This window comes from Mobula birostris, chromosome 8 (genome assembly GCF_030028105.1).
Source record: "Mobula birostris isolate sMobBir1 chromosome 8, sMobBir1.hap1, whole genome shotgun sequence".
NCBI lineage: Eukaryota > Metazoa > Chordata > Chondrichthyes > Myliobatiformes > Myliobatidae > Mobula > Mobula birostris.
The window spans coordinates 163,517,533-163,544,484 of record NC_092377.1 but is presented as its reverse complement, the minus strand read 5'-3'; the positions used below and the strand labels follow the sequence as shown (position 1 = coordinate 163,544,484).

The window sequence follows — 26,952 nt, the reverse complement described above, 5'->3', positions numbered from 1 at the left end:
GCTTCCTTCATCATGTGAGTTTTCACTACTGTCTTTACCAAGTCCTGGATGAAGCCTCTCACTTGGGTCCAGAAGGATTCTTCTTTGCTGTTTCAGTAACAACTTTGAATTACCAGACAGGGTTGTTGACCCTGAACTGAACCCCCAAATCTGGAGGAGTGGTGGACCACTCTTAATCTGGCCTCTACCCTTTGACCTGTTTGGCGTGGGTGACCCTACCAAAAGTCTTTACTCCAGCCAGCATAGTTCTCAGTCATTGAGGCCTGCACGCTTCCAAGCCCACCAACAAGGCTGTGGTCCTCTTGGAGGAATCGCCTGTACGATCTGGCATTTCTTTTTTGCAGTGTGGCTGGAGTCTCACTGGGACAGTTGCTGGAGTGGACTTATAGGCAATTTGATGCTGAGGAGGTATGTGAGGTTTGATCAATTTAAGAGCTGAGCCAAATTGGAAAAGTGGGGCGCTGGCCTTATTGAGGCTTTGGAGCCAGAGCCTGATGAAGAACAACCCAAGGTTTGGATGATTTAAGTACTAGGCCAGGTTGAAGTGGTCGAGGTGATGGGCTTGGAGGTGAAAGACTGGCTGGTTTGGCTCACTGCTGTGTGGGGTGTGCTTGGCTTTGTGCTGGATTAAGCCCTTCTGAGTTCTGCTTCTGTGGACTTCTGGATTGGCTGCAGTGATGCCTGGCCAGAACATCAGTTCTGAATGCAGTCTGCTTGCACAATTTTCTCTCTCGCTCTCTCTCCACATTGGGTTTTCAATGGTCTTGTTTTGTTTTAAATGGGTTCTATTGGGGTTGTTTGTTAATGAAGTAGCCACTGAGTGCATGTCCTTATGTGAGCACTAACCGGTTGAGATATGAAAGAAACTCTAACTTGGTTAGTGAAGTGTGACCTATGATCCTGTGTGCTGTAGATGGATCTGGTAATGAGGAGTGATGCATGCTGGAATGGTAACCTGCCGTGAGTATGAGGAGGTAGCATGTGATCAGGTATAATGTGGAATTTATTGTGTGATGAATCTATTTACCTTGATCTGGTTTGTCGAAATGCAGAATTGGTTGTTATGTAAATAACGTGACATCCCTGGTAAGCTCTGCAGCAGGTAGTTGTCCCTCCCCAACATTGTGTGTAACTCAACACTAATTTGCTTTTCCTTTTCTATTTCTAATGGAGGATTTTTGACCTGAATATTTCTGCTTTCTATAGATGCTGCCTGATTTACTGAGTGTTTCCAGCTCTGTTTTGGATTTCAAGCACGTGCAGTTCATAATATTTTTCTCTTCCTTCCAGGACTGTAATTTAACAGCAGTAGTTCATGACATAAGGCTTAAATTTTATGTTGCGGGTTGAGAATTGTATGTATAAAACTGAGTACTATGACTTTCTGCAGCCAGATTCTTTCTCCTTCTCCCCACCCCCCGCACTCCTCCTTCCATTCTCCTCTTCTCCCATCTTTCCCCTCACCTGCCTATTACCTCCCTCTAGTGCCCTTCCTCTTTCCCTTTCTTCCATGTTCCAATCAGATTTTTTTGTTCTTCAGCCCTTTACTCTTGCCACCTGTCGCCTTCCAGCTTCTCATGTCATCCTCTTCTCCCACCCACCTATCTTTATCCTGACATGGCTTCATCTATCACCTTGTAGCTTCTCCACTTTCTTATTCTGACTTCTTTCCTCTTCCCAGACCTGATGAAGGGTCTTAGCACGAAATGTCGACTTTTGTTTTTTTTTTATTGATGTGTGACTGATTGATTTCCTCCAGCATCTTATGTGAGTTACTCTAGACTAGAGGTTCCCAACCTTTTTTAATGTTGTAGACCCCTATCATTAACCAAGGAGTCAATGAACAGCAGGTCTATAACTCGTTTGGGATGTTTCCGTTAAGACTGATGAGCTACTTAGAATATATAAGGTGATAGATGAGTAATCCGTAAGAGTCCAGTTCAGGATGAGTGTGAGGAATTCCATAGCTAATTCTGTGAGAGGAACTTTGTCTTATTAACAATGAGGCGCTGACAGACTTGATGATACCACTGGAGGGATATGGTCTAAACAGCATGGATTTTGACAGGGCCCAACTAGTAAGGTAATCTAAAGAAATAACAGCAGATGGAATTCAAAGTTAGGAAAATGCTTGAATGTCTATAGTGGTATTCTACAGGATTCAGCTTGTTGCGCAGAATGTCAGTGATTTGGACCTTGTTGTGAGGGGCACAATAAAGAAGTTTGTGGATGAGAGCTAAAATTAGCTGCCAAGTTGAGAGTCAGATGGAATGCTTTAAACTGCAGTAAAATTAAATTATTCCACTTGGCAGAAACCTTGGGAATGGAATTGTGATTTGGGATGTGGCCTGATAAAGCAAGGAAATTGACAATGTGTGTGGTGTGGAGGAGGAGATGCCTCTTTGTTTCACCTTTTTAAATAGAAGGGCAAATTTTTTAAAGGTGATCACTTGAATGCACTTCTTGTCTTTTTCATTTGGTGTTATATAAAATATAGACAGGAAATTACACAGAACTGTACAAACCTGAGTGCTGTGTACAATCTTGTCACTATGTCACAGGAAAGATGTGATTGTTCAGTGGAGACTGTCAAAACTGTTGTTAGAACATTGTAACTGAAAGGAAAGTTGGGACAGACTTTGAAAGTTTTTAGAACTGAGGGGAAACTTTTATGTTTTAAAACTCTCAGTTCTGAAGAAGCTCGTGACTTGAAACATTAACTTTCTTCACAGCCTTGCTGAGAATTACAAATATTTCTGGTGTTCTGAATTTTGATTTTTTTTTAAATCCTTGAGATTCTCGTATAATTAGACAGCAGCATATAACATGCTCTTCCAGAGGCCTTTTGAGCTTGTTACCTTGGTATATGGCTTTGTTGCTTATTGTGTTCTGCTGAGCATAGTGGGCACGCTATGTTGGTGCCAGAATGTGTGGCAGAACCTGCAGGCTGCCTCCTGTCCATCCTTTGGTGTGTTGGTTGTTAATGTAAATAAGGCATTTCACTGTATGTCTTGATGTGCAAATAAATCAGAATCTGACTGCTTTGATCACTTTGTGATACAATGAGCTTTTTCTGTTCTAATCGTGTTCTTTCTTGTATAATTTGTACTTGTGAATATTGTCTCCAATGATACATACTGTGATTCTGGAAGTTTCTATTTTTACTGCACGTACTCGTACAAGACAATAAACTCTGACTTCTCTAGAATGGTTTTAACTATTCATTAGTGTGATCTAATTAGACAGGTGTACAAATACTGCATAACTTACGAGGGCAGCTCTCCTTTAGAGAATAATCAAATTTTATACTTTTTAATGAACAATGTTTCTTTTTGCTTTCCTTCTAATCCTCTCCTGTTACTGTTGTCAAAGAGAATGACCTTATGAAACTACTGTGCTACTACCCATCTTGATGTCATTGGGAATTTTGTGCATGTCACTCTTGAGAATATAAAGAGTTAATTGAACCGGTTTGCACTGTACCTATCTATCCTTAACATTCCTGTGCTTTTGTTTGCACTGTTTTGGTGAGTTCCTATCCTGATTTTAACTTCCTTCAGATATGTGGCAACCTTATCCTCTTGAGAGTCCCACTGCAGCATTCTGTAAAGGTAAACTTGCAGGTTGAATCTGTGGTAAGGAAACTTCCATTTTAATAGGACTAGAATACAAAACTACATATTAATGCTTTGCACTATAAGGTCATACCACATTTGGAGTATTGTGAGTATTTTTGAGCTCCATATCTAAGAAAATTTGTGCTGGCATTGGAGAGACCAGAGGAGGTTTATGAGGATTATTCAGGGAATGAAAGGGTTAACATGAGTTTGATGGTTTTGGGCCTGTAATTGAGTCTAGAAGAAGGAGCTGGGGGATTTCATTGAAACAGATCAAATACTGAGACTAGATAGAGTAGAGGTATAGAGGATGTTTCCTATCATCTAGGACCAGAGGGCACAGGCTTAGAATAGATTGATGTCCCTTTAGAATAGAGATGAAGAGGAATTTAGCCAGAGAGTAGTGAATCTGTGGAATTCATTGCCACAGACAGTTGTGGAGGCCAAATCATTAGGAGGTTGATAGGTTCTTGATTAGTAAGGATGTCAAAGGGTATGGGGAGAAGGCAGGAGAATGGGGTTGAAAAGAACAATAAATCGGTCATGATTGAATGGTGGAATAAACTCGATGGGCCAAAAAGCCAAAATCTGCTCCTATGTCATATCGATTCTTCCTAAAGTACCCCATCCGTTACTTATTTATTTTATATATGTATTCTTTGTCTCTCTCCTTTTTCTCCCTCTGTCCTTCTCACTATACTCCTTGCCCATCCTCTGGGCTTCCACCCCCCCCCCTTCTCCCTAGGCCTCCTGTCCCATGATCCTCTCATATCCCTTTTACCAATCAACTGTCCAGCTCTTGGCTCCATCCCTCCCCCTCCTGTCTTCTCCTGTCATTTTGGATCTCCCCCTCCCCTCCCACTTTCAAATCTCTTACTAACTCTTCCTTCAGTTAGTCCTGACGAAAGGTCTCGGCCCGAAATGTCAATTGTACCTCTTCCTAGAGATGCTGCCTGGCCTGCTGCGTTCACCAGCAACTTTTATGTGTGTTGCTTGTAATTATCCAATGTTTCCTTGGTTTCATTTATAAAGAATGAGTGTACCTTTTCATAAACTCAAATATCCCAATGCGATTGGCAGCCAGTTACTTTAATGGCGCCATCATTGTGACGCACAGCATGGCCCAAATTAAGCAAAGCAAACTTCCGTAAATAGGAAATAGATAATAGTGGTTGAGGAATAATATTGGCCAAGAGATAGTTCTTCATAATAGTATTATGGAGTCTTTTGTAAGACTATAATTGTTTAGTGTTTTTATGCAAAAGCAATTGCCTCCAGTAGTTCAGGACTTCCTCCAAAACAGAGTTGCTTTTCAACTGGAATTTTGCTGACTGGATTGGTACTTGAAAACATACTTTAAAATGAAAGTTACCACATGACTCTTAGTCACACTATCAGTTTTTGCTAGGCCCCAGCACTATTCTTCAGCATCCTGTTTAATTAAAAGAACGCTCTCGATATGTCCTTAAGTCTTTTACAGTTCACGACTTTCCTCAGGGCTTGGGATGGGTATTTGGCCTTTTTGTTAAGTGTTTTCTGGTTCACGTAACTCCATATCTCTTTTGTTTTTTTTTGGTAAATGGAACCCTTCTGTAGCGGCTACTTAAACAAGCCAACCTCACTTTGAGACTAAGCGGGAGAGGGATGTTGATCCTGTCTGCTGTGCTCTCCAATCCAATACCAAGGTTTCAAAGTCAAAAAATATGTTTGATCTTTTGTTAAGAAACTACCAAAACAAACAATCTTGAAGCGATGAAACTAAAACCAGTGATATCACAAAATAAAGTCTTAGCATATTAAACATACTAAACCCAAAGCATTCTTTAATGTACTCAAGAATATGTAAACCTACTTAAGCATGTTTATTCTTTCTCAAATGTAATTAAGTAAACTTAAGTGGTCAAAAAGAGATATTTCCCCCCCCCCCCCCCCCCAATAGCTCACTCCCTTAGCTCCACCCAAAACTAGACTGGCTCCCAAATCCAAAGCATGAGTACATAACTACTCTTTGCTTCTACCACCTCCCAACTAATAAACATGGCACACAAAATACAATGCAGATAGAAAATAAATACCTGGCTCCTACACCTTGAAAGGAAGAATTTAATATTTCAAAAAAATGGAGCACCTACCTCCAGCACTCCTCCCTTGTCTTTTTTCTTGGGGCAAAAGTACTCCTTTTTGTTGCCTTAACAAAATCCTATCTTAATTTCTCCTTTTACTAGTAGTGAGATGAGTTATGTTGTAATGTGAATGATAAGTGGAAATCAAAAAACAAAAATTGCAGATGGTGGAAATATTGTGGAGGGAAGGGGGGTAAAGCAGCATGTATGGAATGAGAAGTTGGGGTGTAATGTACAGCTCAAACACCCTTCATCAGGAGAAAATTACCGAGATCGGGGTTCCCAACCTTTTTTAATGTCATGGATCCCTACCATTAAGCGACAAGGTCCATGGACCCCAGGTTGGGAACTCCGACCTAGATAATGCACCCCTTGTTCGGGAACGTTCCCAACTCAATTCGGCAAAATCAAATATTAGAATCAAGGATCATGCAGTACCCGTCAACCACCAGGCTCCTGAACCAGTGTGGATAATTGCACTCACACCAACACTGAACTGATTCCACAACCCACATACTCTTTCAAGATTTTTATAACTCCTGTGCTCAGTTTATTTATTGCATATTTATCTATTTATTATGTTTTTTTGTTTGTATTTGCTCAGTGCTAGTTTGTCTGTCAATTTTTCCCTTGGCCTTTTTAGTTCAGTCCACCGCTTCCCCCTTTCCCACACCTTAAAATCAAGATCAAGTTTATCAGGTGTACATTGAAAGCTATAGTGAAATGCTTTTTGGCATTAGCAACAAGCATACTCAAGAGTACTTTGAAGATAGGGCCTTTTACTGCAGATTAATGTTGGGGTTAGCACACTCTCACATAGAGATGCACAATTCATTTTGTACTATCTTTAGAATATTATTTTTGTTGACCTTTTTCAAAAAAAAAAGCACATTGGGACCAATTGCGCACATGTTGACTTGGAGCGATGCAGGAACAGTCTCTTTCTGATTTGGAACATGGAGAAATTGTAATTGTCCTATTGCCAACTCAGCCAGATATTTAAAAAAAATCATGTTTTATCTACATTTCATTGCCTTAAACTTTATTTAATGACAAAATGCTTGTGAGCTTCTTGAATAAATATTCTGGGAACTGCTCACTTTTTTTAAACTGGCAGTGTTTCTGAGAACTTGTGTATGTTTCTGCATCTCTTTTTCTGCTTTTGATATTCTTCAGTGACATTGAAAATGAATGCTCCAAGTTAATGTGGTGGTCAAATAGTGTGGTGCTCTGAACCACTGTGTAAAATAAGCATTTATCAAGAAGAAATTACACTTGTTTCACCCTAATTTTTCATAAAATGCACACCATTGCAGGGTAACTTGTAATGGTAGGCATTTTATGATAAATACTGGTGGTATAAGTGCAATCACTTCCTGCTTTTCGAACTTTTTCTAAACTTATTTTACATTTGGTCAAGGTGGAATGTCTACTGTGCACTTGTTTATTAAGATAAAGGGTTAACATTGTGGCTTCAGTCCTGTGCAGTTATTTCCTCAGAGGAAGAATTGCAATTCAAGGATCCTTTACTATAAAAGGGTTAGTAAATTGTGTGAACAGCTCGGGGCAGTTCTGTGTTCATTATGTTCTACAATGTATATGATTCACTTTCAATAACACTGGTTCTTTCAACTTCCACCCTTCCTTCTGTCTCACACTTGCGTATATCTGAGCCAAGTTCTGTAGTTTGTGCCTTCAATTGACTGTTTAATTGGTGGGTGTGGCAGGAGATGTTTGTAGCTGAACTTCAAATTTGCTATCCTTCTGTTCACTTTCTAGCATATTCAGAAGGGCGACCTAGCAGTTAGCGCAACACTATTGCAGCTCAGGACATTGGAGTTTGGCGTTCAGTTCCTGTGCTGTCTGTAAGGAGTTTATATGCTCTATCCAAGACCACGTAGATTTCCTCCGGGTGCTCTGGTTTCCTCCCACAATCCAATGATGTACTGGTTAGTAGATTAATTGATTGTAAATTGTCCTGTGATTAGGCTATTGTTAAATAGGTGGATTGCTGGGCACTGTGGCTCATTGAGCCAGAAGGGCCTATTCTATGCTGTATCTCTAAATAAAAGAGGTAGGTAGTTCAAAATAAATCTCTAAATAAAAAGGTAATTCAAAGTTCACTTGTATTTTTTCATCACTGCCAACATGGTTGACCCCTGCTAACGTTGAACCTTTGGCTGATGGAAGGCTAAATTTGAATTTCCACTCCAGCCTTGTGGTTCATCCAAGTGTTTCCCATCACGTCATTTACTGACCTCAATTTCAAGGACTAGCTGCATTTGTAAAAAGATAGAATTTTGCATGCGTGTTCGCAAAAAAAAATGCTTGTCTTAGAATTTTACCTTTTTTTTATTCCACACTAATTGGTGTTTTTTTTGTTTTTAATTTCCAGTGGGCTGTGGTAAGATCGGAAGGTGAAAATGTATCATTTAAGGACTTGTGCTGCTAAACTGAGGCCACTGACTGTCTCTCAGAATGTTAAAAACTTATCACACAGTGGAGCAGCAGTGTCTAGGACGTTTCAACAAGGGCGCTTTTATACTGCGCCTGTGGCTGCTGAGCCCTTTCTGAGTGGCACTAGCTCGAACTATGTTGAGGAAATGTACTTTGCTTGGCTTGAAAACCCCCAGAGTGTTCATAAGGTAAGCGTGACCAGAGGCAATTCACCTCACCTTTTACCCATCTTCAGTGAATCCTTTCTTGCGACAAGGTAAGTGTTGGACCGCCTACAGCCTCATGAAAGCAATGGACAACTTTTAATCACGTTGATGTTATACAAGACTTGGATTAAAGGAGCACTGGCTTGAAGAGAAGAAAACATGTTGCAACAGCGATTCCGAATGGAGTAACGGCTGATCTTCACCTAAGATGGTTTCAAATGATTCCTGGAATTCCCTTTCTGTTTGCTCGATACTCTAAGGAGAATCTTATCATCACTGTCCAGGTTACTACCTTTTTACTGGCCCAAGGTGGGGCATGACCAAAGCTTTCGTATGTCTAATTTCAAATGTAATTATAAAATACTGTAATCTGGATAGAAAGCAAACTTCTGATTCATAAATTGCTGTGGTTTTAATGACTTCCTTGCACCTTTTGAAGCTTCCCCATAGACAATTTTTTTTTTTGTCCCCCAAATTGAGCACAACATCTAGGGAACTGCACAGTAGACAGCTCTCACATCGTCTATGTATTGCACTTTTCTATTTTGAGCTGGACACCGGGCTTAAGATGTGTCTCCTGGTACGGTATAGAATTACATTGCCAGTGGCTGTCAATTAACTGGCAGGTTCCCACAGCAAAAGCTCTGCTGTACTCTGGCTTATGACTCAACATTATCATCTTGGCAACCTTCATTTTAATTTCCTGATGCCATCTACAAGTAACCAGTTATATTGTGTTGTTTTTTTTTTTGACCTTGTGAATATCTATTGGGATTTAAATCCCAACAGTGACGAAGTGAACAGTGAGGTAAAAAGGAGCTGCAAGTATGTACAGTACACGCAAATGGCTAGAGGTCAGGCAGCATCTATGGAGTGAAATATAATCTGCATAATATGTGCAGTGGGTTTTGTTTTTAGCAGATACAAACATGGGGGGGAAGTATGGTCATGAAGAAATCATAAAGAATGAAACATTCACCAGCAGGGAACAGGAACCTGAAAGACTAAGTCCTTTTAATATTGAAAGAATCTTGTATTTTACAAGGTGAAAATAGCAGAGAATAGCAAGTGCTGCAAACTTTTTTATTGGTTTAATTTTTTTTTCTATGTTAGATGACATTGAAAGCCAAGTAGCTTTGCTTCTGTTCTATTTGCCAACGGTTTGGGTGAATGGATCGTGCATTTATTATGCAGAGGCCTTGGTGCCGTAATGAATCAACAATGTTTTTTTTGACAATGTTTCAGAGTATGGGTTAAAATTCTGCTCCAGCATTTGAGTATCAACCCATGTTAATTAGGTTAAGTTTCCACGTGATCGTCAGAACCCATCCCAGTGTTTAATTCCTGTCTGATCTTACTTTTTATGCTTTAAGGTGGAAACCTCAGCTCTCTTATAGCCATGAAATCTTAATCAGTAAATTGCCTTTCCATTCCCTGAGATGTTGGCCTCTTAAATAGGATGTCTAGAATTAATATTTCAATTGAGGCCTGAACAATATTCTGTCAATTTTAGGATGATTTCCTTGCTCTTGCAGTCTTGGTTGTGTTACATATGTGTGGAGCAAAAACAACGACAGAGTGTGATTAAACTTTTTTTAGTCATGTTAGTAATGGTACACCACACATACGTAACATTTGTTTGAAAAGCTGCAAGTCCAGTGTTTTTGTTTTGTATCTACATTTCCCACTCGTTCCACCTTAAGGTATGTATTTTGTCTTGTACTTTTTAAAAATTGTATTCTTGACTTCATTTTGTGTATCCTAATTTTTCCTACAATGAATTGCAATTGTTTACATTTTAACTGTAAGTCTGTTTCACAGCTGTTTTCTACTGAGATGTTTTGAATTTTAGCATATTTGAGTTGATGTTATCAGCAAACTTTGTGCCCGAGTCAAGGTGAGCAGTATTGATTCTTAACGGAACATGTGTTAATATTTACGAAATGTACATAGCCTGGAACTTGTTACATGAGTGTTACTTGCAATCGTCAACCCAGCCACTGAGGTGTCGCTGGGTAAAGGATGTAGTCCATACTCATTCATAAGTAATGGCTGGAGCATATTAGTCATAAATAAACAAACCCACATATAATTGGGTGCATTGAAGGTTCTGGAGAAGGACAGCAGGTGGGCCGCTTTTTTTTTGGAGAAAGATGGTAAAGACCTGAAATATTACTTCCGATATTAATTTTTCTATTTCATACGTGGTGGGACGTGAGGGTTTGCAGTTTTGACATGACTAGAATATTGACCTGCAGTACTCCTGTACTAATGTCCTAATGGTAATTACTGGAATGAACTCCATCTTTTGTGTAGGCTTGACTTGAGTCAGATACACTGTTTTTTGGAAAGGTGAACAAGTAAATGAAAGGCTTTAAAGTTTTCAAATTAAAAAAAAAAAACAATTGAGTTTTTGTAGCATCACAGCTTGCTATAGCTGCAGCCTGTGAGTTAGTAACAGAGATATCTGCAGTGTATATTTGTGGAATCTGCAGGTAAACTTGGAGTCATTTAGCACAGAAGTAAGTTCTTTTAGCCTAACTAGTCCTTGCAGACCAAGATGCCCATTCAAACTAGTCACATTGCCTACATTTGGTCCATATTTTTCTGAACCTTTTCTATCCATGTACCTGTCCAACTGTCACAAAGGTTTCTGTATACCTGCCTTGACTGTCCCTCCTGATACCGTAGGGAAGAGCTGGCTAACTGGTTTGACAATCTCATCTCTTGGCTCAGATAATGGACTATTTTTTTTGGGCATTTGCCGTAACAGTAGGATGAGTCTGTTCTTGAGTGATGGATGCATGAAGCATGTCACCAGAGTGGTGGGAGAGGCAGATACATTGGGGAAGGAAAAATGGAGAGAAGGGTTAGATTGATCTCGAAGTAGGTCAAATGGTTAGCGTGATATCATGGGCTGAATGGCCTGTACTGTTCTATACTCAGTGGCCACTTTATTAGGTACAGGAGAAGAACCCGGTTTTCAGCTTCTGCAACCCATCCACTTCAAAATTCAGTGTGTTCTGCATTCAGAGATGCTCTTTTGCACACCACTGTTGTAATGTGTAGTCACCTTTTTGTCAGCTTGAACCAGTCTGGCCATTCTCCTCTTGTCTCTTGTTAACAAGGTGTGTTTGTTGACACCCGGGAACTTGCTCACTCTCTCCACGTCTGTTCAATACTCAGAGGATTAGTTTGTGTTCCCTTGTCTTGCCCTTCCTGAAGTCCACAATTGGCTCTTTGGTCTTGCTGATGTTGAGTGCAAGGTTGTTGCTATGACACCACTCAACTAACTGCTATATATTCTGTATGCCCTTTCATCACCATCTGAGATTCTGCCAACAATGGTCCATCAGCAAATTTATGGATGGCATTTGAGCTACACCTAGCCAAAAAGTCATGGGTGTAAAGAGAGTAAAATAATGGGCGATGCACACGTCCCTGTGGAGTGCCAGTGTTGATTGTCAGCAAGTTGGAGATGTTATTTCCAGTCTGCACAGATTGTGGTCTTCCAGTTAGGAAGTCAGGGCTCCAGTTGCTGGTGGGGAACAAAGGCCTAGATTTTGTAGCTTTTTGATCAGTACCGTAGGTATGGGTGATCAGCAGTTTTTGAGATTCTCAAACCACCTCTTCTAGTACCAGCAATCATTCCAAGGTCAATGTCACTTACATCATGCTTCTTCCCTGTTCTGATGTTTGGTTTGAACATGAACTGAACCTCCTGACTGTGTCTGCATGCTTTTGTGCATTGAGTTGCTGCCACATGATTGGCTGATTAGATACTTGCATTAATTAGAAGTACTAATAAAGTGGCCTCTGAGTGTATGTTCTGTGAAACTATTTGACTCGAGAGGGGAGTGCATAGTATGGTGGTAAAATAGCATAAATTTTTGTGACACCAGAAGTTTTGCATTCTTACTGCTTGCATAAACAACAGGGCAGTCAATCAATGTAACAACTGTCTTGTGAAAGACCACTAAATTAGGAGCAATTGCAATGAAAACAAAACTGCAAATGTGGCTGATCTGAAATTTAAACAACACAAAATTCTGAAAACACTGGTCTGGCCGTATCTGAAAAGAATTTTGAGTTAAATGTTTTGGGTCCAGGAGGATGTTTCTAACAGGTGGTCAGCATGGAGGAATAGATAACTTTTTCTACAGCCAGAAGCAGAATCGGGTTTGTTATCTCCGGCATGTGACGTGAAATTTGTTAACTTAGAAGCAGCAGTTCAATGCAATACACTATCTAGCAGAGAGAAAAAAAATACATAAAGTAAAAATAATAAACAAGTAAATCAATTACATATTAAATAGATTAAAAAACATGCAGAAACAGAAATACTGTTTTTTTTTTAAAGTGAGGTAGTGTCCAAAGATTCAATGTCCATTTAGGAATTGGATGGCAGAGGGGAAGAAGCTGTTCCTGAATTGCTGAGTGTGTGCCTTCAGGCTTCTGTATCTCCTACCTGATGGTAACAGTGAGAAAAGGGCATGCCCTGGGTGCTGGAGGTCCTTAGTAATGGACACTGCCTTTCATGAGTATCTGAAGATTGTTGCCGACTTTGTACAAGGATTAAGGACGTCTCTGGGATCTGGAGTGGGACTATCTTTGAATTACTGCATGGCCTATTTGTACATTGATAAAAATAAATTTTTAAGTTAAGTTAATAACAAAGTATTATTGGAGTATTATACAAAGTATCAACAAAGACAAAGGAATTTCTTACGTAACTGTAGATGATTTTGATCTTCATGGTCTGGGCAATTCAAATTGGGAAGGTGACCTTGGTAGGAAATGCATTTTAAGACTATTCCCAACAAAGGAATATTTTCCAGTCTCCTCATTAAGAAACAGAATTAATAAACTCAGAAAAGGGAGGAGTGAAATAAATTCACCAAATAAAGTTTGTTGCCCAGTTAATAATCCATCTTGGGAAATTGCAAATAACTGGGTGATTGCAGACACTGTTAAATATTTCAGAATTTTTCTGTGGTTATATATGGATAGGGTAGGAGGTTACATGGGGACAATGGTTTATGTATCTAGCTAAGGATGGTTTGGTCTTTCTAAGAGGTGTATCTGAACTTTGCAATAAGCATGACGCTTTGAGATGTTCAGAAACAGCAAAGGCTGTCTTGTGAGTTTACACCACATTTTCTCCTCCAGACAAGAGTTTCAGTGAGTATATTGAGAGGAAGAGCACAAAGTATATTGGTCCGTTGGATGGTAAGTGGGGTATCACATGGAGAGTAAGGGCTGGAGTTGAATATTTTGTATCTGCCTTTGGAGCGGAAAGTAGTTAAAGCATATCAAGGTAACAGAGAGCAATAGAGTGGGTTGTTAAAGGCTGTATTTGGAACAAGAGAGCATTGGCCAGCATAATGAATCAACTACTTAATACTGAAAGAGTTTCTTCTTGGAATTGGGTCACTGTACTCAAAACTAGAAATTTGACAAAATCCAAGATTATGGGAATCTGAGAGGAATGTGAAATTGAGGCTGTAAATCAGAATAGTCACGATTTTTGTTGAATGTGGGATCACTTAAATTCTTTAACCTCCACAGTAGGTTGTGAATTTGTTCTCTAATCCACTGTTACTATTTTTAATATTCCGTGCTGTGACACTGAACATTGTCATTGAAGGTTTCTGGTGATGGATAGAAAGGAAAGTAATCTTGGAAAATGAACCAATGATACGCTACATGCAGTCCCAATCAAATGTTCTCCTTGTAGTTGTTTTATAAGTAGTTTGTGTTTGTGACATGAAAGAACAGAAAAAAGCTGAAAAAAATGACAGAATGGAGGAAAGTAACATGAATGTGGTATAATAGTATACAGATGGGACTGGGAGTAGCCATTGGATACCCAAATAATGACTTCAGCCCACATGAAACCTCATGGCATTTCAGTAAATTGAGACAACACACACAAAAAAGTGCTGGTGAACGCAGCAGGCCAGGCAGCATCTATAGGAACAGGTACAGTCGACGTTTCGGGACGAGACCCTTCGTCAGGACTAACTGAAAGAAGAGATAGTAAATTGAGATGTGGCTTTGTAGAGAATATCTAATTGCCACCAGATCTCAAGTTCTGTGTCCATTGTTTTGACTTATTCAAGTTGATATTTAAGATATGAATGAGCCAATGAAGTAATTTTCAGATCAGCCATTGGTGTATTTACCATGTTCAAATTCGCACCAAATTCCCCAGTTTGGTTCAGTGGTGTTAATTAGGACAAAGATCCCTAGTTGTAAAATATGGAGTACATTCCAATGCAGCTATCAACATTCCTCAGTGGAATTTGATTGCTGTTTGTCAGAGTATATTGCTTACCTATACAACAGCAGTCATGTACAAGTTGTTGACCAGTTATCTTTATGGTGTCATAATGATATAACTGAGGTAATACCAGTACTGTACAAAGTTATCTGGTCAGAAATGCCTCCTTTACTTTGGAACGCACAAGGTCTCTTGATCTCACTACAACCTTGATCTTGAAATGGAGAACTATATTCTAGAAATCGACTGGTAAGACTGAAAGGAATGGGGACGAAGGGGCACATGCTGTAATAGCTGGAGTTATACTTACATAGAAAAATGAGAAATTGTACTGTGGCAGGCCAATTATTCTGGCTGGAACGAAGTATTTCTCAGGCCACTGTTAGAAAACCATTTCTTTCCATCAGCAAAGCAAATGAACACCATTGTCACAATCCATTCTATCAAGGTAGGGGATGAACCATATTTCAAATGAAGAGTGCGGAAGGGCATATTTTAAATATTACAGGTGGGACTGGAACCAGAGGTCACAGCTTAAGGGTGAAAGGTGAGAAGTTTGAGAACATGAGGAGAAACCTCTTCCCTCAGAGTCATGAGAATGTGGAATGAGCTGCCAGCTCAAGTGGTCTGTGCAAGCTTGATTTCAATGTTCAAGAGAAGCTTGGGTAGGTACATAGATAGTGGGGATATGGAGGGTTATGGTTGACAGGAGTAGGCAGTTTAAATGGTTTCTGCATGGACTAGATGGGCTGAAGGGCATATTTCTGTGCTGTACAACTGACTCTATACTTTATATTTAAAATAAAAAGCGGGACCAGCAGACAAAGGTTGCAGCACCAGTACTAAATATACAAGGCAGCAAGTCCATAGAGTCACAGAGCACCACAGCACAAAAACAGGCATTTGGCCCACCAAGGCGGTGCTGAACTATTACTCTGCCTAGTCTCATTGACCTGCACCTGGACCATAGCCTTCCCATCCATGTACCTGTCCAAGATTCTCTTAAATGTTGCAATGGAGCCCCCATCCACTACTTCTGGCAGCTTGTTCCACATTCTCACCACCCTCTGAGTGCAGAAGTTCCCCTTAAGTATTTCATCTTTCATCTTAACCTATGACCTCTAGTTCTAGCCTCACTAAGCTTTGGTGGAAAAAGCCTGTTTGCCTTTATTCTATCAAATCTTCTCTCATTTTCCTACCCTCTAGGAATAAAGTCCTAACCTATTCAACCTTTCCCTATAACTCAGCAACATCCTTGTAAATTTTCTCTGCACTATTTCAATCTTATTTATACCTTTTCTATAGGTAGGTGACCGGAATACCATAATATTCCAAGTAAGGTCTCACCATCTTATAATGATCCTAACTCCTATACTCAATACTTTGATTATATGAAGACCAATGTGCTAAAAGCAATCTTTCTGACCCTATCTACATGTGATGCCACTTTCAAAGAATTATGGATCTGTATTCCCAAATCCCCAGAGAAACTGTGGATTTGTATTCCTTGAGATACCTGCAAGCAATAGACAGTTGTTTACAACCAGCAGACCAGGTAAAAACTCTTCAATTGGAATCCAATTGGAACTGCTGTGAAATGTAGAGATGTGTCCTGTAAGTAGCAAAGGCTCTGAACCAGTCAATGTGCCCGCTGTAGTTGTAGTTCAGAAATAGCTGCACCTCCAGTCAAGCTGTTCCAGTTCTGTCACAATGCTGACATCCACTCAGCCATATGGAAAACTCTTCAAATAGGTTCCCTTCACAGAAGCAAAGTCCAATCTAGCTAATTACTACCTCATCAGACCACTTTCAATCAGTAGCTGTGACTGATGATGTCATCAGTACTGCAGTCAAGCAGTACTTGTGTGACAACAAATGCCTGGGTTTTGGTGTGTGTGTGTGTTTTATATATACACACACATATATATATATATATATATATATATATATATATATATATATATATATATATATATATATACACAAACCCCATTTCCAGAAAAGTTGGGATATTTTCCAAAATGCGATTTTAAAAACAAAATTCTGTGATATGTTAATTCACGTGAACCTTTATTTAACTGACAAAAGTACAAAGAAAAGATTTTCAATAGGTTTACTGACCAACTTAATTGTATTTTGTAAACATACACAAATTTAGAATTTGATGGCTGCAACACACTCAACAAAAGTTGGGACAGAGTTAAAATAAGATTGAAAAGTGCACAGAATATTCAAGTAACACCGGTTTGGAAGACTCCACATTAAGCAGGCTAATTGGTAGCAGGTGAGGTGAGGTATCATGACTGAGTATAAAAGTAGCGTCCATCAAAGGCTCAGTCTTTGTAGGCAAGGATGGCTTGTGGCTCACCCCTTTGTGCCAAAATTTGTGAGAGAATTGTTAGTCAATTCAAAAGGAACATTTCTCAACGCAAGATTGCAGAGAATTTAGGTCTTTCAACATCTACAGTACATAATGTGAAAAGATTCAGAGAATTCAGAGACATCTCAGTGTGTAAAGAGCAAGGTCGGAAACCACTGTTGAATGCGCGTGATCTTCGAGCCCTCAGGCGGCACTGCCTAAGAAACTGTCATGCTACTGTGACTATTATAGCCACCTGGGCTCGGGAGTACTTCAGAAAACCATTGTCACTCAACACAGTCCGTCGCTGCATCCAGAAATGCAACTTGAAACTGTATTACGCAAGGAGGAAGCCATACATCAACTCTATGCAGAAACGCCGGCGAGTTCTCTGGGCCCGAGCTGATCTCAGATGGACGGAAAGACTGTGGAACCGTGTGCTGTGGTCAGATGAGTCCACATTTCAGCTAGTTTTTGGAAAAAACGGGCATCGAGTTCTCTGTGCCAAAGATGAAAACGACCATCCAGATTGTTATCAGCGAAAGGTGCAAAAGCCAGCATCTGTGATGGTATGGGGGTGCATCAGTGCCCATGGCATGGGTGAGTTGCATGAATGTGAAGGTACCATTGACTTTGAGGCATATATTAGGATTTTAGAGAGACATATGTTGCCATCAAGGTGCCAACAGGACAATGCCAGACCGCATTCTGCACGGGCTACAACAGCGTGGCTTTGTAGACACAGAGTGTGTGTGCTTGACTGGCCTGCTGCCAGTCCAGATCTATCTCCTATTGAAAATGTATGGCGCATCATGAAGAGGAGAATCAGACAACGGAGACCACGGACTGTTGAGCAGCTGAAGTCTTATATCAAGCAAGAATGGACAAAATTTCCAATTGCAAATCTACTACAATTAGTATCCTCAGTTCCAAAACGATTAAAAAGTGTTATTAAAAGGAAAGGTGATGTAACACAATGGTAAACATGCCTCTGTCCCACTTTTGTTGAGTGTGTTACAGCCATCAAATTCTAAATTTGTGTATGTTTACAAAATACTATTAAGTTGGTCAGTAAAACTATTGAAAATCTTTTCTTTGTACTTTTGTCAGTTAAATAAAGGTTCACGTGAATTAACATATCACAGATTTTTGTTTTTATTGCATTTTGGAAAATATCCCAACTTTTCTGGATGTGTGTGTGTGTGTACGTATGTACGCACTCACTCACTCTTTGCTCCATACGTTACTATGGATTTACTCCTGCAACAGAGAACTGAATTGTGGAGGTGAGATGTGATCAATTGGCAGCATTTGACCAGAGAGCGCCCTGATAAAACCAAAACCTTGGTAGTCAAAGTTATGCCATTGCACAGAGAAATAATATAGTGGGAGGCCAATCGTTCCAGCTGTAACTGCATGAGTTCTTCAGGGCAATGTTATAGAACCATTTTCTTCCATCATCTGTGACATCCCCGAAGTTCCAAGTAAGTTTATCAAAGTACAGATATGTCACCATCTACTACCTTGAGATTCAACTCTTGCAAGTATTCATAGAACAAAGTACAATCGAATCAATGAAAAACTACACACAGAAAGGCTTGTAAAAGCAATGTACAAAAGACAAACTATGCAAATATTGATGAGCAACACACATCAAAGTTGCTGGTGAACGCAGCAGGCCAGGCAGCATCTGTAGGAAGAGGTACAGTCGACGTTGTCTCGGCCTGAAACGTCAACTGCACCTCTTCCTACAGAAGCTGCCAGCAACTTTTATGTGTGTTGCTTGAATTTCCAGCATCTGCAGAATTGCTGTTGTTTGCAAATATTAATGAGAACTGGACTAAAAGCAACAGCAATGTTAGCCACTACAGTACCGTAATCTAATCTTGTAGCATAGCCTAACCTTCACTCAATCAGTTCTATCAAGGTTGTTGATTGCATCATTTTTAATTTCATTTATAATTCCTCAGTAAATTCAAAAAGCTTGCTTTTATGAAACAAGACTACATATTGTAATACACACAAAATGCTGGAGGAACTCAGCAGACCAGGCAGCATCTATGGAAAAGAGGACAATGGACATTTTGGACCAAGATCCTCCAGCAGGATGAATACTGTAATTCTGAGGCACAAAATGACAAGTAACATTCCAGTACCAGACAATAATGATCTGCAATAGCAGAGTCCAATCACTTGCTGAAAATGTTCACTGGCACATCATCATAGCAGATCAGAAGTTATATTTTCTAATGCAAATGCCTCTCTTCCCACCTGCAGAGCATTTGCATGATTCAGGAGTATGGTATGCTTCTGATTTGTCTAAATAAGTGTAGCTCCAACCGCATTGGCAGGTTGTTTAACTGGTGCACCATTCACCACCTTCAGTGTTAATCATTCTACCAGTAGGTGGTTGCAGTACAGGACAATGATAAATGCATCATAGCTGCTTAAAGTATGAGGACAGAAACTCCCAGCACCAAGAAGGGCAAAGATAGCAGTCACATGGGAACCTTGCCCCTTGCAGATCCTCCTCTAAACAGCATGCCATAGATTTACTTCATACTTTAAATTTGATGGCCTTTGTCTATCACTGTTCTGAGTCCCAGAACTTGAGTCATAGAGAATTGTGGGAGAGGAACAGAGTATCTTGTCCCTCAGCTCCATAAGATCACAGCTGAATGTAACCTCTTCTCCATGTGCCAACCTACCCAGTATAATCCTCCTCCCCTTATTTATCTCTGACTGGAAAGTATTCAATGTCTCTGTCCATAAGAGGTCTGAAGTTTCAAGAGCCTTAGGAGAAAGGATTATTGAATGAACACTTCCTTGGTGCTGGAGCTCGTGGCTTTGAGAGTTTCTGTCCTCCCAGTTTAAGCAGCTATGATGCATTTTATTATTCTCATGTACTACAACTATCTAGTAGTCTAATGACTAACACTAAAGGTGGCGAATGGTGTATCAGTTAAACAGGTTGTATTGTCAACCTTTCAATATGATTGGAGTTGCACTCATTGAGCATATTGTACTCCTAAAACATGCCTTACACGTCCTGGAAACACATGCAGTGTTAGGAGAGTCATTCACATCAGCAAATGTAACTTCTGATCTGCTGTAATGATGTCATGCCACATTTCATGCAGGTGGTCGGACTCCGCTACTGGAGATGGCTATTGCATGATTGTTGAATGTTGCTTGTCATTCTATAGCTGAGCATTATGTAGGTCTTGCTTCAAACAAGCATGCTTTTTGAATTTACTGAGGAATTATGAATGAAATTAAAAGCAATAGAATTGTCAACCCTATTTTGAATAGTGTCCCACCCTTGTCCCAGATACTCCTACGAGAGGAGATGTTCTTCCAACATTCACACTGTCAAAATCCTTGTAAGCTTGCAGATTTCCGTTATAAACAAGAGAAAATCTGCAGATGCTGGAAATCCAAGCAACATGCACAAAATGCTGGAGGAGCTCAGCAGGCCAGGCAGCATCTATGGAAAAGAGCTTAGTCAATATTTCGAGCAGGGACCCTTCATCTAGATTGTCCTCACTCACCTTTTCTAAATTCTATTTTGTATTGTATTTCTTTGTTCTACTGTGAATGCCTGCAAGAAAATTAATCTCAGTGTAGTATATAGTGTAATATACATACTTTGATAATAAATTTACTTTGAACTTTAAATGGGCCATAGCAAAGCCCACATGCTGAAAATCTTAATAAATAGCACTACTAGTAGAGCAAGATTTTGACCTCAGCTGTCATAGCCGCAAAATCACAAATCGCTTTCCTAATCTGGTATCTCTTTTTACCTGAAAATCTACCCTTGATTTATCTGTCCTATAATGTGCTTTGCTATGTATAAAAATATTGAATGATCAGGCTCACCATCATACTTTCTAGGTCAAAAGTGTAGCTAACTTGTGAACCATCAATAACCTGTGGTATAGTGTTGGCTTTATTTCTGTCTATTTCATGGGCACTGAATGAATTACTGAAGTCAACAGAACAAAGGGCAATTTTATGGAGCATCCTGGAACATTGATCTGTGTACAGATGAGCTGAGAACTAGACTCAGTGGTCTCTTTATTACATATACCAGTGCACCAACTTGTTTCAAATATCTAGTCAAATCAATGCATAAAAGTATGCAGATATGGTCAAGAGGTTCATTTGTTGTTCAGACCAAACAACAGAATGGGGAAGAAGTGCGATTGAAGTGACTTTGAATGTTTGTTGATGCCAGATGTGGTGGTTTTGAGTATCTGAGAAATTAACAATCCACAATTTCACACACAGCAGTCTCTGGAGTTTACAGGGACTGATACAAAAATACCCAGTGAGCAGCAGTCCTGGGGGCGAAAACGCCTTGTTAATGAGAGAGGTTAGAGGAGACTGGCCAGACTGCTTCAAACTGACAGGAAGGTGACCATCGGTTACAACAGTGGTGTTTGGAAGAGCATTTTTGAACACACAACACAACACGTTGAACATTGAAGTGGATGGGCTGCAGAGACAGAAGGCACACAGACATACACTCAGTGCAGGAGCAGCTTGGGACAAAATAAAAAAACAGAAGATGATGACCTTCCCAATTATTACTAGAGGCATTTGCAGTTGGCAGAGGGTAAATAAGATTAGAGAAATAAACACAAACCTCAAAGATAGGAGTAGGAGCAATTCATGGGGCACTGGCATTAATACTGGGGAAGAAGGAAGCTGTGGCATTGGAATGGGCTTTATTTGAACTAAGCTGGAACCAGTATCCTGATCAATTGTATAAACAGCTGTAGAAAAGTTTTCAAGTTAATTAAAGGTGGGGAAGGTTCCAATGAAAAGAAGTTTAATATATCAAAATGAAATGACGAGTGGGACAGGATAGTGGCAGGAAGGAGCTGAAAATACAAGCAAAGGTGTGCAGGAGAGTTTTTTTAAATTCAAAATTTAAAACACTATCATGCATTTATAGCAAGGTAGACATGTTGGTGGCAATGTAATATGATTATGGCTTAATCAGAGACAGGGTTATAGGATGACTGAAATCTCAAAGTTTCAGATTGTACAAGATTCCAAAAGAATAGGCAAAAGCAGAGAGGGAACTTGCTATCCCCTTTTGTTAGCTCTTTGCTGGCTTTGTTAATCAAAGAAAGAATCAACTCAAAGCTGAGTAGTGAAATGAATGCAGTTTATAGTGATGTGGAATCAGTTTTGGTGGAAATAATGGAAAGCAGGGGGAAGAAAACCTGGGTGGGAGTAGTATCTAGGCTCTCAAAGTTATTTCTCTATAGAACACAACATAAAATGGAGAAATATAAGCATGAAAGAATGAAACAGATCGTCATGGGTGATCTTAATCTGTGTATCATTTGGACTAATCAAACAGGTAAGGGTACTAAAAAGGTGAAATGTGCATTGTGTGATAAGGATCATTTCTTAGCGCAGTTTGTTATTGATCCTATCCATTGGCTAATTAAGATTTGGTTTGTAATGTGGTAGGATTAATAAAAGATGTTGTCATAGTGATAATACTTTATTGATCCTGGGGGAAATTGGTTTTCGTTACAGTTGCACCATAAATAATTAAACAGCAATAATACCATAAATAATTAAATAGTAATATGTAAATTATGCCAAAATAGTGGTTATGGATCTCTAGTGATCATAACTTGGTAAAATCCAGCCAGTTTGTTTATGATTTAGGGTATTTGCCCTCATTGCCCTCAATTCAAATAAGACTAATCAAATTGATATGAAATAATATTGCCTGGAGTGGTCTGAGTACAGGTTTCCCCCGCTATCCGAAGGTAGAGCATTCCTATGAAACCATTCTTAGGCTGAAATGGTGTAAAGCGAAGAAGCAATTATCATTAATTTATATGAGAAAAGTTTTTGAGTGTTCCCAGACCCAAAAAATAACCTACCAAATCATACCAAATAACACATAAAACCTAAAATAACACTAACATATAGTAAAAGCAGAAATGATATGATAAATACACAGCCTATATAAAGTAGAAATGATGTATATACAGTGTAGTTTCACTTAACAGAATCGGGAAGATTTAGCCAAAACCGATTGTAGGGAAAAATTGGCACATAGATGCATGTGCACACACCTGCCCGCGCAAGGCTTCACGGTCATGGTAGTCTTTCTTGGGGTGAACACAAGTTTAAAGCGGGCGTCTTTTTTTGTAAAAGCAAAAATCCTCTTTTGGTTAGCGAAAACAGGTACTAATGTAGGTCTTTCATAAAAGCGAAGTGGCGTAAAGCGAATGCTTGTAAAGCGGGGGACACCTGTAATTGAGAGAGGCCAGTGGATGAGTTAGTACAGCTAGTACATAACACATGGCATAAATTTATTCTAATTAGAAAGGGAAAACCCTGATTGTAAACCGTTCTCAATCACAAGAAAACCTGCAGATGCTGGAAATCCAGGCAACACACACAAAGGGTCTCGGCCTGAAACGTTGACTGTACTCTTCCTTAGAAGCTGCCTGGCCCACTGAGTTCCTCCAGTATCTTGTGTGGGTTGTACATCTTCACTGCCTTGCAGCTGTACCCACTTATGGGGATGGCTTAGGGAGCAAACCCGAAGGGAGAAGTCCAGAGCTGGAGTCCCTAGCAGCAGTCCTATGTTGAGTTCAATGCTGACTGGCAACTCCTGCAATCCCTCTACTGACAAACTATATCAGTGTCTGGATTCGTCAGCTGTGTGGAGAGGGGGAGCCAGTTATACAGGCAACAGGTTGCTCTCCACATGTCATACTGCCCTGGCTTGCATATGCACAGAGAGCTTGGACACAGCATCCATGGTTGGTCCCAACCAGTGGAAGATCTCAGAGAGAGGGATCCCAGGAGAAAGTTGAATCATCCATGGTTAACCAAGGAGGTCAAAGAAAATGTTAGTTTATAGACTATAACAAATAAAATGGTTGGGGCTAGTGGTATGCCAGAGCACAGGGAATTTTATAAGAACCAGCAGTGAGAGACTTCAGAACTAAAGGGTAACATGCAAATACTGCAATTCCAAGGGAGGAGGGCAAAAGGTGTGGAACTGGAGACCTATTAGCTTAACAAATGTTGGAAAGACACTGGAGTCTATTTTCAAAGAAATAGTATGATGAAATACAAGTCAAGTTTGAGTTCTTCCAGGATTTAGCTAGCAGGAACAACAAAGATGCTATGGATGAAGCACATTTGATATTTCAGAAAGCATTTGACCAGGTGTCATACAAAAGACAGCTGTCACTTTGTGCAGCAAATATAGGGCAAGTTTATTACCATGTATTGAAGATTAATGGGTGCAAGGAAGTCTGTGTGAGCAACAACTTGGCAATGTAGGAGATTGGGAGACTATGCACTCCAACAGAAGGAATCGAAAGGCCGGCGATTATCCAGAGAGGTTTCTGATGTATGAAGTACAGAGAGATCTGGGCATTCCTCTGCTCAGATCCCCAAAGGTTTGATAGGAAAGTGCCGGAAGGAGAATGGAAGGCAAATAGCATGGAGGGTTTGGGCTCTGGAAATAGAGAAGTATTGTTCCTATTGCATGGGTACTAATAAGGTTTCAGTCTCCTCACCAACAAATATAGTGACGTTAATGGAAGTCCAGAGAGTTTCACTTACTCCGAAGATTATGCTGTCACTAGCAGCTGAACAAATTGCATCTACAAGTAGTGTGTAAAATGAAGATTTTTTCAAAAATAATGAAATTAAAAAGCTTCTAAATATAAAAAATTTACTATAAGGAGGAGTGATGATGATGGCATCCATCTGTCTCAAAGGACAATGGAGTGCAGCATTGGAGGGACCTCTCCAGGGCACAAGCCTGGGAAAAATAGGGAGATCTTGGGATACCCGTTGTCGAGATCCCCCTCTTGGCCTCACCAGTGTAGTCTAAAGGAAAGCAAAGCAATGCTTTTGGCACCAGTTTGGCTGCAGGAGCTGCTCAGTAACAACCAGCCGCCTTAGGGGCTACCCTCCACATTTTCTGTCCGAGTTTACTCCCATAGCTGGGCAATTTGTTCACAAGCACCAGGGTGTGTCCACATGTGCTACGTGTGCAGGGGCCTGACTTCTTCCCTATCTGTAGTTCAGCCCGAGTCAGAAAGGAGTTCAGTTTCCATGTGTCACCAACGAGGAGGTACTACAGGAGGCTGGCTGTTGTAGAGGCTTTGTACTCTCGGGATTACTGCCTGTGCCATGCGACAGTGAGAGTAGGAATGGAATGAGGTGGAGGATAAATGCGTGGCTGAGGGATTGGAGCAGGGGGCAGGGATTCAAGTTTCTGGATCATTGGGACCTCTTTTGGCGCAGGTGTGACCTGTACAAAAAGGACGGGTTGTACTTGAGTCCGAGGGGGACCAATATCCTGGCGGGGAGACTTTAAACTAGAATGGTTGGGGGGGTGGGAATCATATTGAAGAGACTAGGAGAGAGGAGGTTAGATCACAAATAGAGAAAGCTAGTAGACAGTGTGTGAGGGAGGATAGGCAGGGGACAGAGAACAGGAGCTGTCAGACCGAAGATGTAGGGGAGAAGGAAGAAAAAGATAACAAAGTTGTTTGCACCATTAGGGATAAACAGAGAGCAAGAGGTGGAGAGTTTCTTAAATGCATCTATTTTAATGCTAGGAGCATTGTAAGAAAGGTGGATGAGCTTAGAGCATGGATTGATACCTGGAAATATGTTGTAGCTATTAGTGAAACATGGTTGCAGGAGGGGTGTGATTGGCAACTAAATATTCCTGGATTTCATTGCTTCAGGTGTGATAGAATCAGAGGGGCAAGATGTTGCATTGCTTGTCAGAGAAAATATTACAGCGGTGCTTTGGCAGGATAGATTAGAGGACTCATCTAGGGAGGCTATTTGGGTGGAATTGAGGAATGGAAAAGATGTAATAACGTTTATAGGGGTGTATTATAGACCACCTAATGGGGAGCAAGAATTGGAGGAGCAAATTTGTAAGGAGGTAGCAGATTATTGTAGTAAGCAGAAGGTTGTGATTGTGGGAGATTTTAATTTTCCACACATAGACTTGGAAACCCATTCTGTAAAAGGTTTGGTGTTGGAGTTGTAAAAGGATGGTTTGGAGTTTGTAAAGTGTGTGCAGGATAGTTCTTTGCAGCAATACATGGAGGTACCAACTAGAGAAGGGGCAGTGTTGGATCTCCTGTTAGGGAATGAGATAGGTCAGGTGACAGAGGTATGTGTTGGGGAGCGCTTCGGGTCCAGTGATCACAATGCCATTAGTTTCAATATAATTATGGGGAAGGATAGGACTGGACCCAGGGTTGAGATTTTTGATTGGAGAAGGGCTAACTTTGAAGAGATGTGAAAGGATTTAGAAGGAGTGGATTGGGACAATTTGTTTTATGGGGAGGATGTAATAGAGAAATGGAGGTCATTTAAAGGTGAAAATTTGAGAGTACAGAATCTTTATGTTCCTGTTAGGTTGAAAGGAAAGGTTAAAAGTATGAGAGCCATGGTTTTCAAGGGATATTGGAAACTTGGTTTGGAAAAAGAGAGAGATCTACAATAAATATAGGCAGCTTGGAGTAAATGAGGTGCTCGAGGAATATAAAGAATATAAAAAGAATCTCTTAAGAAAGAAATTAGAAAAGCTAAAAGAATTTATGAGGTTGCTTTGACAAGTAAGGTGAAAATAAATCCAAGGGGTTTCTGCAGTTATATTAATAGCAAGAGGATAGTGAGGGATAAAATTGGTCCCTTAGAGAATCAGAGTGGACGACTATGTGCGGAACCAAAAGAGATGGGGGAGATTTTGAACAATTTCTTTTCTTCGGTATGCACTAAGGAGAAGGATATTGAATTGTGTCAGATAAGGGAAACAAGTAGGGTAGTTAATGGAAACTATGACGATTAAAGAAGAAGTACTGGCGCTCTTAAGGAA

The 26,952-nt window shown here is 40.1% G+C and overlaps 1 protein-coding gene across 7 annotated transcripts in view; it reads left to right on the top strand.

Moving 5' to 3' along the window:
- The window catches only part of LOC140201906 (2-oxoglutarate dehydrogenase complex component E1), a 123,371-nt gene that overhangs the window by 5,800 nt on the left and 90,619 nt on the right, over positions 1-26,952 (top strand). For 6 of the 7 annotated variants that reach the window (XM_072266694.1, XM_072266692.1, XM_072266696.1 and 3 more), the window contains exon 2: positions 8,136-8,385. In XM_072266694.1, the coding sequence (XP_072122795.1) occupies positions 8,164-8,385 (222 nt within the window). In that variant the 5' untranslated portion in view covers positions 8,136-8,163. Of the gene's footprint in view, positions 1-7,670; positions 7,690-8,135; positions 8,386-26,952 lie in introns of those variants that run through there. The other variant, XM_072266691.1, reaches the window with a different exon arrangement.